Source organism: Zophobas morio, unplaced genomic scaffold, assembly GCF_036711695.1.
Source record: "Zophobas morio isolate AGI-343-1 ecotype UQ-CSIRO unplaced genomic scaffold, CSIRO_AGI_Zmor_V1 ptg000012l, whole genome shotgun sequence".
Classification (NCBI taxonomy): Eukaryota; Metazoa; Arthropoda; class Insecta; order Coleoptera; family Tenebrionidae; genus Zophobas; species Zophobas morio.
In genome coordinates this window covers 18,806,077-18,828,138 of record NW_026972117.1, presented here as the reverse complement: position 1 = coordinate 18,828,138, position 22,062 = coordinate 18,806,077, and the positions used below count along the sequence as shown (strand labels likewise).

The following is a 22,062-nucleotide window of genomic DNA, read 5'->3' as shown; positions in this document are numbered from 1 at the left end:
ACGAGAGAATTACTTCTGAAAATTATTTTTACGCAACCCAAAATACGAATACCATGTACCACTTGATACTAACTGAATTTAAAATGTAATGCTTAATCCATGATTGCTTTGAGTTTGGCAGTCTCATTTTGACAATTGTGGAAAAGGAGGTTATGCGAGTGTCCATGGTGGTACCGCAGCCAGTCGGAAATCTCCTCCGGCGCCGCTAATAAATTTGTCAGTGTGCCTTTTGATCTTTTGCAACCGATTAATCACGAGAAAATTATTTCTAAAAATTCCTTTTACGGCATTTTATTCAAAGGTTACAACACAAACTCAAACAAGTAAGTAAATAATTTAACTACTAATCTGTTGAAAATGTTGGGCATTTTGTGGGAATGCTACGGCTTTTTTGTAAATGGATGGCCAAAGAAGTCCAGAGGTTGCAGATTTGCACTTCGAAGAGGCTCTAGGTGACCCAGAGATAGCGAATTAACACATGCACATTAGCGGCGAACAACATTGGTAGAGCACTTACGGCTTCAGTATAGCCCAGATTGATCTGACTGTATGTCGTCGATCCAGTGGGGCTCTATAGGCGAGTCAACGATGAAAAAAAATGTTAAAAATTAATTAACGTCAAAGTGACACTGCCAAAGTCAAAGCAATCATGGATTAGGCATTTCATTTTAAATTTAGATAATATCAAGTGGTACAGGGTATTAGTATTTTGGGTTGCGTAAAAATAATTTTCAGAAGTAATTCTCTCGTGACTAACCCTGTATATTTGGGGCACCCAAGAGGGTTTTACATTTTTAAAAAATGCAGTTGGGACCCCCGAGAAGGTTTCACATAAAAAACATACATTTGGGAACCCCGAGAAGGTTTTACATTTTTAAAAAAGACAATTGGGACCCCCAAGAAGGTTTGAAACTCTAAAAAAAACATTTGGTGCCCCCGAGATGGTTTTACATTTTAAAAAAGACAATTGCAATCCTCGAGAAGGTTTTACATTTTAAAAAAGACAATTGGGACCCCCGAGGTTTCACATTAAAAAAAAAAAAAAAAAACATTTGGCGCCCCTGAGAAGGTTTTACATTTTTAGAAAAGACAATTGGGACCCCCGACAAGGTTTAACATTAAAAAAATATATATATTTGGGACCCCCGAGAAGGTTTCACATAAAAAAATACATTTGGGAACCCCGAGAAGGTTTTACATTTTTAAAAAAGACAATTGGGACCCCCAAGAAGGTTTCAAACTCTAAAAACAACATTTGGTGCCCCGGAAAAGGTTTTACATTTTTAAAAAATGCAGTTGGCACCTCCGAGAAGGTTTCACATTAAAAAAAATACATTTGGGGTCCCCGAGAAGGTTTTACATTTTTAAAAACAGGCAGTTGGGTCCCTCGAGAAGGTTTCTCGTTCTTAAAAAGACATTTGGCGCCCCCGAGGTTTTACATTTTTAAAAAACACAATTGGGACCCCCGACAAGGTTTAATATTAAAAAAAACATTTGGCGCCCATGAGAAGGTTTTACATTTTTAGAAAAGGCAATTGAGACCCCCGACAAGGTTTAACATTCTTAAAAAATTATATATTTGGGGCACCCGAAAAGGTTTTACATTTTTAAAAAATGCAGTTGGAACCCCCAGGAAGTTTTCACATAAAAAAAAAACATTTGGGGTCCCCGAGAGGGTTTAACATTCTTAAAAAATTATATATTTGGGGCACCCGAGGTTTTACATTTTTAAAAAATGCAGTTGGGACCCCCGAAGTTTCACATAAAAAAAAAACATTTGGGGTCCCCGAGAAGGTTTTACATTTTTAAAAAAGGCAGTTGGGTCCCTTGAGGTTTCTCGTTCTTAAAAAGACATTTGGCGCCCCCGAGGTTTTACATTTTTAAAAAACACAATTGGGACCCCCGACAAGGTTTCACATTAAAAAAAAATACCTTTGGGGTCCCCGAAAAGATTTTGCATTTTTAAAAAAGACAGTTGGGACCTTCGAAAAGGTTTCACGCTCTAAAAAAAACATTTGGTGCCCCCGTGAAGGTTTAACATTCTTAAAAAAATATATTTGGGGCCCCCGAGAAGGTTTTACATTTAAAAAAAGACAGTTGGGACCCCCGAGGTTTCACATTAAAAAAAAGACATTTGGCGTGCCCGAGAAGGCGTATTCTCACCTTTTCGAGAAAGTAAATTAATAAAAAATTTATTATGACGTCATGAACATAGAGAACACACGAAGGCCAAGTTTAGAATCGAACGAGGGACGTCCGGTCCGCATTCCTTACTACGACCAATAGACCACCATTGGGATGACTTACGCTAATTATTATACCGTGCATTATGTTTTTGCAAAAATTTGAACGGTTAGGGAAAAACTCAAAGCGGATTCGTACACCACACTTACAAAAGTATATTGTTGTATAACTCTTAAATCAAGTGAACATAGAATTCTTTGAAATGACGTCACCAAATTGTTGGTGCATTGCATGATGTTTCTAATATACATACAAAATTTGACAACAATCGGTCCAGTAGTTTCGGAGATTACGTATCTAATAAAAATGGGCACAGACACCAGACAGACAAACGGAAATGGAAGATCTATTTCTTCGTACTCTAAGGGGTCATGAAACGTCGAGAAAATATAAAAATGGTCACATTTTTTTAATTCATCTGAATTTTTACTTTATTTATTTATTTTGATGTTTTATTTTTTTCTGTAAAACAATGTTTTCTTAAAGCATTTTCTGCGGTTTGTTTTCTAAACACGTTTTTACGTAAGCAATGAAGCTCTATTTTTGAGACTCATGAAATTATTTTATTTATTATGCTTTTTGGAACAATCCATTCCAACATTTTAACAACTTTTACGTAAAGCTGCACTAGCGAACAACGTTAGTGAGAATATTAATTAATTTTTTTAAGAAAAATTGGAAAATTCACGAATATTAAATAGTGAAGATAATAAAGCTAACTTTTTTTTTAAATAAAAAAAAAACAGCAAAATCTGAAAAAAAGTTAAATGGTGTTTCTGTACATTCTGAATGCCGTCCTTTGTAAATTCTAACAGCCGCAGTTTAATTCAGATTTATTTCCACAAGACAACGCATTAATGAATGAAGCAATTTATTTTATAAATCAAATCAAACTCTATTATTAGTATTAAGATGTTGATGGCGTCATCACAAAATTTTGTTTGAACAGTGCACACACATTTTATATTTATTCATAGGAGTTATCATGAAAAAATAAAATTCATAGGGGGCGAGAGAAGTTCTGTGTGGCCTCAAATAAGAAGTCCTAATAGTTTCGAAAACAAAAATTATGTAATAAGGGCATATAGATACCTAAGTTCGACTTATAATTAAAAAATGGCAACAATTTAATAAAAAAAAAAAATTATTCTGATTATGAAAGTTTTTTACAACTAAAAAAAAAGAGATCCGTTACTACCCGGGAAAGTAAAGTCTGAAGATCTGTTTCCTCCAGATTTAAAATCAATTTAGTTTTCCAATCCTAAACAAAGTAAGAGTCTTTAAGAAAGCTTATTCACAAAAAATATCGTTTAAATCGTTACGGGTTTTAAAGAATCGAGCAAAAACCTCGGACTTTTACAACTCCATCTGTTCGGTAAACAGGGTATAAAAATCATCTTTTGTAGTTTAATTCATGTATCGTTGTGTATTGTGAAGTAGGTTTAGCGTTTTAAAATATCACGCACGTTTACAAGCCGATTTGTTCGGTAAACAGAGTAGGTATACAATCCTGTTTTCCGGTCGTGGTGACTTAACCCAACCCTTCAAATGAAGCAAGCATAGGAACCATCAGATGTTGGAATCATTTTCTTATTTCTAGCTATGCTTTAGTTACAATTATACAAATTCTGTCTCTAATACTGTCATCGTTAACACACTTGTTATTCAGTAGATCCAAAAACAATAAATCATTTACGTTAATAAAATTAAGACCTTTTAGAAAGTCGTAAAAACCACTTACTCTATCATCCGGCATTTTAAGCAGCCTCGTCAACACCAGCAACAACAACATCGTCCACTCCTCCCTATGCGCCTCGCTCTGCAACTTCAAAAAATAATCCAAAGCTTCCTGGCACACCCCAATCAACTTCGTCTCGATCAACGACCAGTGCTGCCGCCTGCTGTCATCACAGTACATCTTGAACAAAATCCGCAACGAGCATGCCAAACTGTGCGTCTCCTGCTTCAGCAAATTCGGCTTGGTCGACCCCTTATAGCCCGCCTTCCACAACAAATTTCTTTGTTCGTGGTCCAGGTTGAACGCTTTCGCGAACCTACAACATCGGTCAGTCGCATGACCAAACAAAACGCCAAACCCACCTGTGCGCCTGCAGCAAACAGTCGGTCAACTGCAGAAGATGCGGCGACGTCAGCACCCTGTACATGCCCTGTTCCTCCCTCTGGAACTCGGTCAGCGCGCCGTTGCCGGCCATGTCGGCGGCGGCCAGCGCCAGGGTCTCGGCGTCCTCCTTGCGCGACGTGGCCGGGTAGAAGACGATGTTGTCGATGGTCTGGATGAGCTCGAGCTGGACGGCGCTCTTGATGGCTAGCTTGTTGAAGAGAGCGGCGTCGGAGTTGCTGCGTTCGTAGGTGTAGGTAGAGGGCTTTTTGAGGATGCCTTTGACGTCGCCGTTTTGTTCTATAACGGCTGTGGTTTTCATGCCGTCGGGCTTCCAGGTGAGGAGGGCGGTCGGCACGGTGGAGTCGAAGATGTCGAGCATGCAGCGGCAGGTTCGGTCCCACGTGACCTTAAGCCACACAAGTTAATTTTTTTTGACGGAAGGAAGAATTTATACAAGAAACGAAAGTGTAATTAGTGACACACGTTATTGTGGCTTTATTATATGAAAATATAAATATGGAATTGACATTCAAAATTATTAGAAAATAGTATATTCTCCAATGTCGTAATGTGTACGAGAGTCTTAATGGCAATTAAATGAGAGTTGTATACACTATTTTTTCTACGACCAATTACAATAATGAGACCTTTATTTTAAAAATTTATTATTCATTATCATAAGTGACACCTAGAAATACAAAAGGACATAATCAACGTGCGTTGGTAGCTTGTACTCAATTGAGTTCAAAAGTTAATTTCCCATGTTCACTTTATTTTGAACTGGTTCATCAATGTATGTTCCAGTGACGTTTTAATGAAGTTATAACACCACCAGCGTTAATTACTATCTATTGTCGCAGAACTACAACGAAAGCAGTGTCCAGTATATAAATTGGGATTTCGAAGATTCCAAAAATCTCTTTTCCCATTTTTCCAAATTTATTTATTCCTACGTTTTGTATGGTGCATGTACCGTTGACATAGTTGATAATAAAAAAAAGTGGTCACATAATTTGTTGGGTGAAAACTTATGTAAAGTATTTCTAAAGATATTTGAAAATAGAGTTTTTGAGTATCGTTTTATTCTAAGAATACTGTGTATATTACGAAAAAATTAAAGCCAAAGATTAAGCCCCCCCATACCTGCCCTGGTGTAAAAAGTAATGAAGTTTTCATTCGTTGGCAGACCCTGGGGGCGGAGCCTAATTGCAAAATCCATACTTCATTACAAAAATTTACCATTTTAAAGGTGTTTCAAGTTTCTAAGAATAAAAGAAATCATCACAATTGAGACTGGGTGGGTGGGCGGGGTTTAAATTGTGTCTTTTTTTTACGGGTGCCCAGTAGCAGACCGAAAAATGAGCTAAATAGATTTTCATTTTACGAGCGTAATTTCAACCTTGAAAAAAAGATCGACATTTCAATTGATAGATTATGTCTAAATCTCTGGGGAAGACACAATATTTTTTAAAATAAGTGATTGTTTAGTGTTTAATTAATCGTTCATTCTTCCAAGGAATTTGCATTTTTAGACGAGGAGAGAGCATTTTTCGCTTTAACTTTTATATCAGTGCAAAGACAACATAGAGCTCTATGGGAAAGACCCGGTCATTTTTGTTGAAAATTTATATTTATCAAAATATTTGCTTTTAAAAAAAATACTGACTAATGAAAATAAAGTGAAACTAGGCAACCCTATTTACAAAGTTTTCCGTTTCAATAAATGGCTGAGTTTTACACGGCAGGGAGCCTTGCCGACCGACCCTTTCAGGTAATCAGTTCAGGTACTTTAGGTCATAAAACATAAATACTCTTAGCTGACTAACATTGTTGAAACTCTTTTACAAGTCGACTTCTTTCATTGCTGACATAATTTGATTTAAAAGTATGCAAATTTTTATAATTTAATATATTTTACTAAAATATTTTCTTTGAAAAAATTATTCAAATATTTTTTATTAATCTGTCATTTTATATATTAATCAATACACAAAACTGACAAGATTTAGATTCTCATCACTTCACTAACCACTTATTTACCTGAACAATCACATTTATTTAAATTTAATTTTTTGATACTCTTTTCCGTACCACCTATGAGGTAGAGTATTTATTATAGGCACGTTTTTTACGTGATATCTCCAGTAAACCTATTCCAATATTACTATTTATTCCTGTGTGTGTTTATACTAGAAGGGCAAAAGATTTATATGAACTACACATGACGCGAATGCAAATAAAACATTTTAATTGTACAATTTTTTTTTTACAATTTGTCTAATGGGTTGACTTGTTTAATAACGAGAATCTACTCTCTCCGGAAGTAAGGCATATAAATAAAATTTTTCTAGGGCTCGATCATATTATTTTCCCAAAATTTATCATCTCGTTGAATTAAGCATTATTTAAATTGGACATTTTATATATTTCTACGATAGCGTTTTTGTTTATTAAGCCGTCTGGCGATGCCGCTAAAAATGTACAAACCGCATTGTCTTATTGTCAGTTTGGTGTTACTGCAAAATGCTTCAGTTGCCCTTGCTTCATTTTCTATGCAAAGATTTTGGGAGAGTACATGCTGAACTAGATTTGCAGGGATGTAAATTGTTTTTCATAGTACAGTAGGATTAGCCGTGTTACTTGTTCTCTCATTTTGCAAATTTTACCAAAATAACGTTCGGTTAGTCGAAAGGATTTTTCTGCGCACCATTCTGGATTATTGCGTTCGCCAATTGTGTTTTGTTCGATTAAAAAGACATCAACGTTTGAAAGTTTTTTGAGAAATACGTTTTGCGCTGTGACATATCAGGTATTTCAACTGCCTCGTTAGATACATCGTCGCCCGAGAACTTGTATGATCCACAGACCGGAGCGCGCTCAGGCCAATGTCGACTCTATAAGCCTCCAGAAATTCTGCGGGAAATAATTATTTAGATGCTTTTGTTTACACACGTCTCACATGTTTCACTCGATTTTGACACTCAACTCTTTTTTTGTTTAACTAAGAATTAATACTTTCATTGCGTTTGATACTAACGTCCTAAATTAGCAATACTAGTGGAACAGTAATCATTCAATAGATTTTTTTTTTTACATATTTTTAGTCACAATTTTGGTAGTTATTTTTTACTTTTATTTTTAGCAATAACAAATAGTTCAAACATGAAAAAATAAAAAAAAATAAAAAATTTGAAAATCTAAAATTTAGAAATCGAGAAATTGAACAATCGTATAATTGAAAAATCGAAACATCGAAAAACTGGAAAATCGAAAAATAAAAAAAAAAATGGGAAATCAGAAATTTAATGAATTCCGAAAATTGAAAAACTGAAATATGCATAGAAGAACTGAAAACTCGACAAATCGAAAAATCTAGAATTTTAAAAATTGAAAAATTAAAATATCGAAAAGTTGAATAATTGCGAAATCGTATCAGTGAAACATCGGACAATTGAGAAATTGAAAAATAAAAAAATGGAGAATGGAAAAATTGAAAATGTCAAAAATTAAAATACTGAAAAATTGAAACATTAAAAATTGAAAAATCGAAAAACTGAAAAGCCGAAAAATCTCAATAATGTATTTATAAACCACAAGTTCAAGATTATGCTACAAAAAAATTGATAACGTCATCTCAAAATTTTGCTGAATAAATTCTACTAAAAATGTGCAAAATATGATGAGTTTTTACTTGTAATTTATCATTGCATTCATATTTTTTTTTAGATTTGCTTATATACCTAGGTGGCTCAAAAAAATAATGAATGAGTCAATTTATTCTATTGATTAAATCAGTCTCGACTCACTCCATTTTCCCAGAAATTTTTGGAATACTGTTATTTTTAGTCTAATCCACATTGATTTACGTGTCCTTGCAAAATGTTGATGATTTCATTACAAAATTGTGTACCTAAAGTAAAAATTTAACTCGAAAATGCTGGATATGTTTCATTGTATTTTAGGTGCGAGGGAAGTTCTGTCGAAACAACTTTCCACCAATTTTTTTTGCTGTTATATTTGAACATAAACAGTTTATTTTATATATTTTTAAAACATAAAGAAAATAAAAAGTTGTGTTAGACTGAACCTTGTCGGTTTCTCAATTAATTTTCCGCAGCATTTTAAACTTTCAACTCAATTTCTTTCAAAAAACATACAAATGGATTTCGATGGTTATTTCCCTGTACCCTTCATTTGAAAATAAATAAGCTTATCTGGTGTTGTTTACCGATTTGCATTTTATGACGGACTCCCTACACTGACCATAATCTCTCCGCTCTTGGGTCGATACCTTATGTGGAGCGGTACTTTATTCGTCGTGTGCCAAGAACGCTTAACAGCAAAATCCTTATTTTTCTACGAGAAATTAAAATAGTTATTTTTGTTACAAGTACCTAAAACATAGTTTTAGGTACGTGTTACAAACAATATTTTTTTGTTCAAGCTCCCAAAACACCTTAAAAACCATTTATAAAAACGACTAATTTTGACAAACGAAGCAAATATTTATTGAAAAGTGGGCTAGTGGGCTGCCACCATAGTAACTACAGTGTTTTGTAAACACGAAAAAACCTGACATTTTTTTACACAAAATTCAGAATCCCGCACATATTAGGGAAAAAGCAAAAGAAATCGTACTGGATTTACTTCCAGCGAAGTCTCGGCAAATGTACGAAAAGGAATATCAAATATTCCTAAGATGGAAAGAAGAAAAAAAAATTGTAGTAGTAGATGAAGATGCAATGTTAAATTATCTTCATGAAAAAGTAAGTGCCGCCTTTATGTTCAATATTTATAAGCCTTACACATGATTATCGTGATAATTTCCGTATTTTGTTACAGTCACAAGAAGTAAAATCATCTACTCTCTGGTCAAAATATTCAATGATTAAAGCTGTTTTTTGTCTGTCAAAGAAAATATTGAAATAAACAAGTTTTCCAGAGTCATTGCGTTTTTAAAGAGAAATTCAGTAGGATACGAGCCCACGAAGTCAAAAGTTTTGACACGTCAAGAAATTGATACATTTTTGACAAGTGCAGACGATATGAAATATTTATTAATAAAGGTAAGTTTAAAAAATATTCTATGTATCAGATAGATTTATTTTTTATTTTGTAGGTTGCCCTTTTTTTGGTGTGTGTGGTGCATGTAGGCGTGAGGAGCTACATTCACTAAAAATTCAAGATATTGTCCAAAAAGATGAAGAATGTCTAATTATAACAATTCCTGATACTAAGGGCAACATTAAGAGAGTCTTTTCAGTGATAGCTAAAGGCAAAGCTGTCAATGGCCTGGAATTATACCAGAAGTTTTTACGATTACGGGCAGAAACAGTTCAACACGATTATTTTTTCGTTTGTTATCGTAATGGAAAATGCACTGTCCAACGTGTAGGAATTCATTCTTTTGCGAAAATGCCCTCGGCTGTTGCTGAATTTCTTAACCTGTTGATTTAATCTCCCTGAAACGGCTAGGAGGATGGAAATAATTTTTTTTCAATATAATTATTGTTTTCTTCTAAATAGTAACAAACTTTAGGTCGTCTTCTGTCGCAGAATCATATACAGCCTGTTATTGAAAGGTACGTACAAAATAAAATCGGCAGTTCGTCTCGAAGTATGGGTGCTAAAATTTAAAAAAAGTTCAGGTAAAAGTATTCTCCTTTTAGAGATAAAAATTATTAAAATTTATGTCCAAATTCGTTGTACGCCTCTGATAAAAAGATCATCTTTCGTTTCTATAGCAACATTTAGTCTTGACAAAAGTTTTATTGTTACAGTTACTAGGATTTACTAAAATAAATTAATTTTACCTATTTATCCTTCAGTAGCGTCTAAAAAGATTGGATAAGGGTTAATTTTCCCCTTAAAATTTTGATAAGACAAAATAAGTTTTTCCGACTTCTTAGACTTCGCGAAGAACTGTCCATTTTGTTGTACGTACCTTTCAATAACACCCTGTATACAAGAATCTGTTGAAAGGAAGAAGAAGATATGCAGACAGTTATTGGGAGAAAAGCAAAACGAACCATCGACTAACACACTATTAGTTACTACTGAAGCTACTTCCACGACATGAAGAGACATCAGCCTGATACCTTCAAGCTCCTCAGGTATTTCGTTTGGACACAACAGTTTTCAGGGAGCGCAAAACTGTTCATTCCATTTTCATTTTGAGAAATAAATATTGTATTGTTGTATCTACTCCTTTAGAATAAATGTGGTTATTTAATTATTCTTTTTATAGTTTTTACTATTCAGTCCCAAAAAGTTGCCATGGCAACTTTTTCGTACTAGTACGAAAAAGACTCATTTTACGGACACTTTTGAATCCCTAAAACAACCATTTTTGGGAGCGTGCACAAAAAATATGTTTTTGAGTATTGTATATGTATTAAGGAAAAAAAAAAAAGCCAAAAATTAGACCCCACCCATATCCCTCCCAAGCTCAATTGGACGAATTTTCCATTCGTTTTTAGACCGAGGGGCGGAGCCTAATTGCAAAATCGATACTTTTCTACAGAAATTTTAAACATGTTTTACCTTTCTTGTGGTGAAAAGAAGACTACATATATTAAGAAAAAAGGGCAAAATGCAAGCCCTTGTATATAGTTGTAATACCTAGTCTGTTTTTGAGACGAATAGCAATAAATCTTGTTGATTTAAACGTCGAGAACAAAGCCACAGTGTAGAAAATGATGGTAGCTATTTAACATACGAGGGTTTCGGTGAACAGGTGATTAAATGGCTTAATATTGGTGGACCTCATTATTTCTATCAAAATTTGATTTTCGAGGAATTAGTGCTGCAAACAAGATTTTTATTACTATTTTACGGGATTTTCCTTCAAGTTGGCAGTACTGCACACTACCGCCATTTGATTGATTGAAAACCCAACGTCAACGGATGTCATAAACGACGCATACGTATACTTTCGCTGCGTATTGTCGGAAGTAATTCAGTTACTTTTGAAGTATTGAGTAATTAATTACTTTCCAAAAATGCAATGAGCAATCATAATGAATTACTTTGAACTCAAAGGTATAGTTTTGTTTTTCTGTACGAATATTACCTCGATTACCTCGTTGGGCTTATTCTACCTGGTTCGTCCCCACACAGAGAAGATTAATCCAGTAAGGAGTTAAAATCTAAAGCGAATTTAGCAGAGCTTGTTAGGAAACCATGATACATAGGGTTTTCAAATATCATTTCAACGACTTTGATATGTATTACTTCCCGAGCGTACGCAAAAATTGTCTCCTCGTCAAAATTTTCAAAGTGCAAAAAGTGATTGTTAAAGTGGTAAATTACTTTTAAAGTAATCCCATCACTGGGCATTTATATTCCGCTGTTTCCAATGCTTTCCCAGAACTCAGATCAAACTCACCTCGTCAAACTTATGTCCGTTTGAATTCACTAAATTCTCCAGACAGTTCGTCCCCGACCTCGCCAACTGCTCATTATCCTGTTGCACACACCAGTGAAGCTGACTGTACAATTCCCCCAACAACAACGGTCCTAACACATCAAAATACTGCGTGAAGACATCAACAATGGCATACAAAGCGTGGTTGCACGTCGTGGTCATCCACTCAGCCTTCTCCGTGTGCTGCTCCGGCAACTTCATATTATCGAAAATTCGGAACAATATCTTAAATAAGTCCTTCCACCAATGACTCGCAAAGGTATCACCGTATGTCTTGATAATCTCGAACATCACGGTCAAGGCACGTGTCCTTACGTCCAATTTACACCTATTAATCCAACCATCAAAAAACAATACACCGAATACGACATTGCTCACCTGTTCACCACACACGACAACGAAAAGAGCAGCGGGAACCAACCCCGCACCCATATTCTGTCCTCTTCGGCCACGGTGACATCATTCTCCATGCCGGCGTGTTCGGCGAAGAGATGCGCACACGAACTCACGCTATTGGCGCACGAACGCACCAACCGGATGGCTTCCATGGAGGTGTCCAAAAAGCGGGCGTTGCAAGCGAATTCAGACAAACACCGGACGGCGTCTTGGAATGAGTCGATCATCGCTGGGAATTGCTTGTCGTATAATTCCGTGATTATTTTGCCGGTGGTTTGGAAGGCGAGTTCCACTATGGCTTCTTCTTGGTCGCTAGCGGCGAGGTGAAAGACGGAAAAGATGTTTTTCCAGCCGGATTTTATATTGCTAGCTTGGGAGTTGACCATTTGTGCCACACACCGTACCTGATTAGAAAAAAAAACACACAAATGCATATAAAACAGTATTCGACACTTACCACCATATCGCGAATTGTGGGCGATACATTCTTTTTCATGATGTGCTCAAACGGCCTCAAAAAATCCTTCTGGAATCGGAAATTCGGGAATTCGCCTTTTTCGATAAACTTCATGGACAGCTGCCTCAAACTATCCACAGCAAAAAAGCAAATATCTTCATTCGGATTACAACCTACAGCGTTAAAGTGCTCGCCTAAAACTTGCCATATCCGCGACCATTGTAACCTAATCCTTCCCATATTGTAGTACGAGATCTCCACGATTTTTTGAAGAGAAAACATCCTTGGATGACCTGCGTAAGCTAACTCCTCCAAGGACACCTGAAGTGAACACCCCAATGTATCTAATCTCATCTATAACGAGTGAAAGAAAATTTACCTGACATAATGCCTTCACGAAATCCACAATGGCGTCGCCGTCGAGTCTTGTCGATCCGGTGAAAATCCGGTCGACGGCGACAACGACGCTCTGTGAGCTCGTCTGGCCAATGTGCTCTTTTGAACTCGAATCCGGAGGTTTGTGGCCCGGGCCCGACAAAAATTCCGGTCGGACTCCGGTACCGATCAGTTGGGCCAGTTCGAGTTGGGATATGCACTTGAGTATGTCCAGCCAGCTAGTACCCAAGTAGTTGCCGTCGGTATGCGCTACCATGATGAGGGTTTTGATCGTGTCGATGTTTTTTGCTTTCATGTCCATGATGGGCGAGTTGGTGGTGAGGAGAGTAAATCTGGAATAAATTCACCCAAAAAATACTCAACTTGTCTATTAAATACGTAAAACACTCACCTAGCCAAAGCTTGGACATACGCATCCCTTTCCAAAGTCATGTGAAAAATACAAGCCACCCTAATAGCGCACCGGATCCCATCCAAACACAACGTGGCAACTTCAGGATCATCACAGTCCTGCAACCCCACACTAAAAGCGGCCAAAAACGAAGTCCACGCAGTCTTAAACATCGGCCTAACGTGATCCAAATGTTTGGCCAAAGTAAACGGAGCCTGCACATGCGATACACTCTCCATCAAGTTCTTCGCGGCCGTCGAAATAGCCTCCATTTCCATATTAAACAAAATCTTTCTTCGTTTCTCGCTGTTTATTTGCTGCTTTCCCGGTTTATTCACCGTGTTCTTCATTTTAATCTCGTGTCCGGCTATTTCGTCATAAATCTGCGATAAGTACTCTTCAGGAACGTCCTTACTATCGGTATTCCCCCGATTTATCTTGATGTACTCTTCTTTGGTCATCTTGTTCTTCACTTGCGGCGAATGCAAATCAGTCGTAAGCATGATTATGGAAAATCCTAGAACGTAAGCGGTGTCTGCGCTAGCGAAAAGCCCGTTGTTCGGATTGCACTCGCAGTAACGACTTGCAAATTTTTCCATCAGTCGATCGATTTTTTGGGCTTCGCCGGGAAGCCGAAAACCGTCAAGGAAATGTCGCAGCGCCGCCACGAAGTCCATGTTGGTGAAATCCATTTGATCGACGTAAGTGTACATTACTTCCTTGCAAAACTCGTCGCTGTCGCCGAGAAAATCCCCGATGAAAGTTTTGTCCAACCTTAAAAAACACGTTTTAGAACTGTTTGTAAATTTTTCAAAAATCAATCAAACCTGTCTTCGTTGTGTAGAAATTTGGCTATTTCTTCATGACTAGTTCCCAAGAGACCGTGTTCTTGCAGAAACGCCACCCCTTTGCGCGGTTTTCTGTTAAACATGTCGATTCCCGTTTCCCACACTTCTTTCTGTTGTTTAAGAACTTCTAGTTGTTCGGGTGAGTCTAGTATTTCTTTGTTGCCGCTCGAGCAATCGCTTGAGTGTAAACTCGTGGAAGAACCACCATGAGACTTGAGGGAGGCGTTATCGCTGCCGTTTACGGTTTGTTCACCTACTGTTGATTGGGAGTTTGGGTTGACGTACAGGTCTTTACTCCACTCGACCATACATTTTAAGATGGAGACGAGACATTCCAGACCCAGCATTTTCATGGCTCGCTCTAAATAAAGCAAGCACATTTTAGTTTTTCACTTCTCTACGTATAATGTAGTTTATTATTCACGAAGATGAAGTTTACACAGGAGCCGAAAGCGAGTTTGTAAATCATTCGAGTAAATTAAATATCACCTTTTATCTACGAGTTAATACTCAGTATTAATTATAATGGCCAAATACATATTTAAATTTAGATAGAATAAAAGTTAAAACTAAATTTTCGAGACAAGTTTGAACAATACACTGATGTGAAATCATATCAAAACTTAAGTTATGCCAACATAAACGCAATAAAAGTTGACATTTGTTTTTGAAAAGTATTACTAAAAGACTCAGTCATTTCTGATCACAGGGTATATTACTTAGTGTATTGCTGGTGGTATAGATACGGCAACAGCGCTAATTTATATCACTGACACCACGGTCTCCGGTAACAGGCAAAATTTAATCCCCCTGTAAAAATCATCAAACGTCAACAACAACTAATAAAACTGGTAAAACATATTTTTATGATTAATTCGCTGTTTAAATCTGAGGAAATAAATTAGTTAAATATATAATATAGTTAAAGCACATAACTAACGTGATAAAATGTCATTCAGCACTAGGTAATAGCAATCTGATGCTCAAGACAAATGTTTATTTATGTTAATACATTGAATGAATGTCACGTAGAAATGAGTTTGTCTTCTCAAAACACAGTACTAAAATTATTAATTAAACCACAATCGAACAAAATGTTTTGAATATTATAATTCTTATTTTATCATTATTGTTATAATGACGTATTTTTCATATTTTCGTTCTTAATTTGATCCATAAAAAAATTATAATAACGTCATCAATATAGATAATACCGATATATAATACTAAAGCATGCGCACGGCTTCGCCGCAGGTCTCCTAGTTCCCGACTTAGCCACTACGCCACGGGGACTTCTGTCCAGTGTTGGTAATATAACGTTATTATACATTGCAAAGGTTTTTGCAAAAATTTTAACATTTAGCGAAAAAACTGAAAGCGAATTCGTACCCTACAAGTACAGGAGTATATTTTTATATAACATTCAAATCATATCAAAATAGAATTCATTGAAATGACGTTATCAAATTGTTGGTGGGGATGATTATCCAAATTTGACAACAATCGGTCCAGCAGTTTCGGAGATTACGTGTCGAATTAAAATGGATACAGACAGACAGAAACGGAAAACTACTTTTTTTCGTACTGTAGGGGTCCTGAAACGTCGAGAAAACATAAAAGTGGCATTTCGTCCGATGGACTCGATTACTATACTTCCTTAGCTTACGCTCGGGAAGTAAAAATAATTAAACTACGCCTTACATCTTTTACCATCTTTTGTTTCCAGAGCATCACCCTATATCAAATTTTAAAAAATCATACCGTACAATCAATACTACTTTAAAAACTATTTTCTTGTTTGAAATACCGCCAAAATATGAAGCAACTCTTCAAAGTTAAGAATTACAATTACTCAAATGTATTTTACTTTGATTTAATTACAAATTACTATAACTCGTATTGTTTTTAGCTTAATTTAGCACATTGTAAATACGACGCATTCATGGCGTCAGCGTCGCGACACAAACCTACATATTTTTTAAATGCAACGGATATATTTTTTAACGGATTCTAGTAAATCGTTAAATTGCAATTACAGTGATATATAAAACAATCAAACTGTCGTAAAATAGTGGTAGTTCTTTATTTCACTCAACTTTTAATTTTTTTGTTTATGATTTTGTTTTTTTTAACTGAAAATAAAATATCCATATGTCTTACGTTATTGTAATCGTAATTTAACGTTCTCTCAAAATCCGTTAAAAAAATTTATGTTGCAGTTTAAAAAATCTAGGTTTGCGTCATCCGACATATATGCGTCATATTTGTGATGTACTAAATTAAGCTTCCTCATTTAAGCTAAAAACAGTGGGGTTTACAGAATTTCAATATCCTATCCGTTCTCAAAATATTAGCCACTTTTAGCTGAGATACTCTGTATTTACGTTTCATACATAGGGTGTTTGATTAAAAAAGTCATCAAGTTGGCCTTGATTTTTTGTAAACATTAAACCTAAAATTTATTCGGTGACAGCTGACAACGCCGAAGTGACAATTATACACAACAGTATTAATAAAACACATGCATTTTTCGCTAGTTTTTTTTTCTATCAAAAAAGCAAAGCCAACTTGATGACTTTTTCAACTGAACACCCATTAATTATCTACTATATCTACACATGACAGTAATGTTCAGCATACATACGGAGCACAATTTGACAACGTCCGTACTTGGCGAAATATTTAGCCCTTCCTCTAAATATTGGCGGCATGACATACGACAGTTCACAATGACAGTCTGATTTGTTGTCACCGGTTAAACATAAAATTTTGACCAGATAAGACTGATTGTGGCAAACGACATACTCTCTAAGAAAAAAAGGGTGGGTGGGCGGGGCTAAAACTTGCTAAGATGAGACTGAACAATATTAAGAGTAATCACTGGAACGAAGAAGGGGTGGGTGGGCGGGGTATTGCTTGCTCGTCAAACTAGAAAAAAGCTAAATTTAGCCCCGCCTACCTCCTTTCTCCATTTCACTAACTTATTTTATTTAGTGCAAAATTGAAATTGAAAAACAACAGTATTGTATTCCCAAAATTTTCTGGGAAAATGGAGTGGGCCGTTCCTGATTTAATCAATAAAATAAACTGACCCATTCATTAATTTTTTGAGCTACCTGTTTAAGCAAATCTAAAAAGTATGAATGCAATGATAAATCACAAGTAAAAAGAATTTAATCGGCAAAATTTTGAGATAACGTCATCAACTTTATGGGGACAATAAAGAGATATATTTTGATTAAGCATGCTTACAATAACTTTAAAACGTCTGCAACATTTAAAAGTATACAGTTTTGCAATTCTTGATTTATTCAATAAAATAAATTCATTGATTCATTATATTTTGGGTCACCCTGTATAAGCAAATCTAAAACATATGAATGCAATGATAAATTACAAGTATAGACTAATCATATTTTGTACATTTAAGATAGGATTTATTCAGCAATATTTTGAGGTGACGTCATCAATTTTTTAGGGGGGATGATTAAATACATTTTGATAAAAAAATTACCATGCTTATGATAACTTTAAAACATATAAGATTTCAAAGCATTCGGTTTTGTAGTTCCTGATTAAATCAATAAAATAAATGCACGCATTCTTCTTTTTTTCTCACCCTGTATAAGTAAATCCAAAAAATATGAATGGAATGATATAGATTCATCATATTTTGGAAATTTTTGAAAAGTTGTCTAAAAGTCCACAAAAAAATTTAGGCGGTAGATCTAAATGTGAACTAATTCGAAAAACATAAGGTGTTAATTGTCCCGGACCCAGGTTTTTTGAAATATTCGGTTTGGAAATGAAAATTTTGGAATATCTCAAAAAAAAAAACGTCATTCGTTTATCGATTCAGGGATGCGATTTTGTTTCTCGATCGAAAAAAACTCGATAGCGATAAAATCTCGTTTGCTGGTTGAATGGCGAGTTGGTGAGACATTTCTGTCATATTTCTCGATTCTGTCACGAAATCAAGTCTTCATGGAGTGATATTTTCTCGATAGCTCTGAGTGAACTGATAAATTTTGGAGACATAACCTCGAAATTTATATCAAAATAGAAGTTCAAAATCGTAATTCTGAGTTATAAGTTCTTAAAATTAAGGGAATTGTAAACTTTTGAGCATTTAATAAGCTTATATGCAAAGAATAAATGCAAACTTTGCATTTAAAAGCTACGCAATGACATTTATCGCAAGTGATAATTTATCACTTCGATTGAGAAACAAAGTCCCACCCCTGGAAAAATTGCTGGAATTTTCGTAAACTGAATCCGAAAATAATTTCTACATAATAAAATCTACAAGAAAATGTCTTCAGCCAATTTTCGAAAGGTGCTGGCAAAACGGTCAAAAAAATAACATGTTGGTAGTCCTGGCGCAAAAAACCTCAATTTTTCAGACATTAATAATAATGATATCAATTTCACCCTAGCAACACTGTTTATGACTGATCATTGCCAACGACGAATAAATTCTATACTTCGATAGCCAGAAGCTCCTAAGTAATATTTTTTACTTAAGTAACGTTCTCAGTCTACTTACTACAGATTCTGCTTAATTATACAGGGTGACTGCGAAATAAGTGCAAATATTTTAACCACGGCATCCCCCACCCTAGTAGAGCCGAAATATAGAAAAAACAAATTAAAAATCGAATGGGGCAAAACCCCCATGAACCACCCTCGATACGAAGGCACTGAGCCACCTTGTAAACAGAGTTGGAAAAACGTTCGAATAAAAACGACCTAAACACTTTCAGTTTCAATTAAAAGTAAAACCGACTTTTTGCTGCTTATCATTCGTTCATTCATTTACTCATTCATCGTTAAAGGTCAGTGTGAAAGTTTTTTGGTAATTTTATTATTATTATTATTATTATTATTTAATTAAATTGCCCAACGGAGAAAATTCCATTTACAGGGCAAGGTTAGAAGTAATGAATATTAACAAACAAACAAACAAACAAGAAAATTGGTGAAAGAATTCAATGTAACTAACACAGCAAGAAGTGTTCACGAATCCTATTGAAGGAATTTAATCTAAAAATATCTACAGCGTGTTCAATATTTTCGTAATTTGTAATCATTCGATAGATAGGAGAGTTAGATAGGATGTTCGTTTTGAACTTTGATATAAAGAAAACATTATGAAGCCTTTTATTAAATGCTGGAACTGCAAAGTTTATATTATTTAGTAGCTCTGGACTATCGATTAGGTAGTGAATTAATTTAAATAAGAAAATTACAGAAAAATACGATCGCCTGCAAGACAGAAATGGGAGGTTTATACGTTTAAGAAGTAAATCTTCTGGGTAACCTCGAGGTGGATAAACACCGTCCATCAAGAATAATGCAGATTTAACAAAACGACGTTGCACTTTCTCAATTGATCTTATGTGTATATTATAATTAGGTGACCACACGACACTCGCGTATTCCAACTTTGGGCGAACAAATGTCTTGTATAATAAGATGAAAACATTAACATCAGAGAAATGTTTTGCATTTCTTGTGACAAAACCCAAACACTTGAAGGCGGAGGACACAATTGTATTTACGTGTTCACGAAAGTTTAATTCACAGTCAAAGGTCACTCCCAGATCCTTATGTGAGTTACGTCTCTCTAACGCAGTACACTCAACTGTGTAGTTAAATATTATCGGATTTCTTTTCTTTGTAAATGACATCGAATAGCATTTCTTTAAATTTAGCGGTAGATTATTAAGAGTACACCATTCGTTAGTTTTTAGAATATTATTTTGCAGTCTAACACAGTCCTCAATGCTATCAATTTTCAAAAACAATTTAAGGTCCTCTGCAAACAATAAGTAGTTGACATTCAAATCACATACAATATCATTGACAAACAATACAAAAAGCATAGGGCCCAAAACAGATCCCTGAGGGACACCAGAAGACTGTTCAAAATTATGAGATCTATATCCATGACATCGTACATATTGATACCTATCCTTTAAGTAAGATTTAAAGAGATTCGTCAGACCATTTGAAAATCCATACGACTTCATTTTAGATAATAATATTTGGTGATCTATTCGGTCAAACGCCTTCGAAAAATCCGTGTAGACCACGTCCACCTGACCCGACCTGTCAATATTCTCACAAAGATGTTGTGTCAATGAAACTAAATTTGTAACAGTGGACCTACCAGCCATAAATCCGTGTTGGTGGATGGATATCATACTAGCTATGTGATTATATATTCTCTTATGGAGTATTAACTCAAAGACCTTACAGAAATTGTTAATGATAGCAATCGGTCTGTAGTTTTCAACTTCAGATTTATTCCCTTTCTTAAAGATGGGACAAACACGTGACGTCTTCCAGCTGTCAGGAAAAACCGCAGAACTAATTATTTTATTGAAAATTGATGTTAATGGTCCTAGAAAAATGTGCTTACAGTCAGATATTAGAAAAGCAGGAATTAAGTCTGGGCCAGCTACCATGGTAGGTTTTATGTTATTTAGAGCCTGTAATACTTCAGCCTGCGTAATACTGGATAACGATAACACATTCAATGAGTCAAGATTCATATCAGGGTAGTCACTACAAAGGGGAGCAGAGAAAGAACTCGAGAAATACTTCGCAAAACCGTTAGCTATCTTCTGAGGGCTATCTAAACTAGAGGACCCATAACTCATAACACTTGGTAAACCACCAGACCGGGAGATTTTGTTCATATATGAAAACAGCTTTTTTGGATTCGTTTTTATATTATCCTTAATTACTTGTAGGTAATTGGAATAGGCATCTCGTATCTCCCTTTTCAATTCAGATCGTAGTTGTTTAAATTTATTACCGTATTCTTCGTCACCAGTGGCTTTATACCTTTTCCACAATTTATACTTTTGTTTAAGACGCAAAATGATGTTTTTATTGTACCATTCAGGAAAAGCTCCCATAGAGTTATTTTTATAGGGAATATGTTGTGCAAAGATTATCATTAGTTGGTCGTAGAAGACATTGACCATGTCATTGCTGTCCAAAACCGTATTTAAAAAGTTCCAATCTACCTTTAATAAAGCAGCATAAAGACCCACAAAATTGGCCTTTTTAAAGTTAAACTCATTTAGGTTTGTGGCGCAGGATTTTATAGTTTTTGATGTTTCAAAAGTAATTCCAATTTTTAATGCAGGGTGATGTTTGTCCTCCGGTAAGATTATTTCACTAGCTTTGCAAACTGTAGGAAATTTATTACTAAACACCAAGTCGAGAAGTCTACCCATTGAATTTGCAATACGATTAAATTGTTTTAATTCAAAATAGTTAATCAAGTTATTAATAATATCAAACTTTACGGAGTGTGTATTACATTCTTCACAATTAAGAAATTCCGAGATATTAAAGTCACCAATAACTATAAGATCAGACCCATATATGCAATTCAATGACATGAGTATATCAGAGAACACAGCAAAATTATCACAGGTACTGTTCGGTGGTATATACACAGTGAGTATATATATAATTCGATGTTCAAAAAATACCTTGACAAGAAGTAAATCAACATGAGGAATATCACCGAGATTATCAGTAATTAAATCTAGTTCAATTTTTATGCCCGTTAATATTTTAGATCTTAGTGCTAGTAACACACCACCACCTCTTTTCCCAGTTGAACGATCACTTCGGAAAACACTGAAATTAGATAGATCAAAAAGTTCACCATTCATTATACTGTCATTAAGCCATGTTTCAGACAAAGCTAATATATCATAAAAGATAGATTGAGATGCTAGCAAGATTTGACTGGTTTTG

General features: G+C 35.2%; 1 protein-coding gene across 1 annotated transcript in view; it reads right to left on the bottom strand.

Annotated features, from left to right (window-relative positions):
* The window catches only part of LOC135127948 (brefeldin A-inhibited guanine nucleotide-exchange protein 1), a 31,867-nt gene that overhangs the window by 4,188 nt on the left and 5,617 nt on the right, over positions 1–22,062 (bottom strand). Inside the window, exons 5-12 of the mRNA XM_064054660.1 lie at positions 14,260–14,641; positions 13,433–14,206; positions 13,025–13,373; positions 12,646–12,966; positions 12,171–12,592; positions 11,754–12,120; positions 4,345–4,772; positions 3,986–4,298 (exon numbers count right to left, since the gene is read on the bottom strand). Coding sequence (XP_063910730.1) covers positions 3,986–4,298; positions 4,345–4,772; positions 11,754–12,120; positions 12,171–12,592; positions 12,646–12,966; positions 13,025–13,373; positions 13,433–14,206; positions 14,260–14,641 — 3,356 coding nt within the window. The remainder of the gene's footprint in view (positions 1–3,985; positions 4,299–4,344; positions 4,773–11,753; positions 12,121–12,170; positions 12,593–12,645; positions 12,967–13,024; positions 13,374–13,432; positions 14,207–14,259; positions 14,642–22,062) is intronic.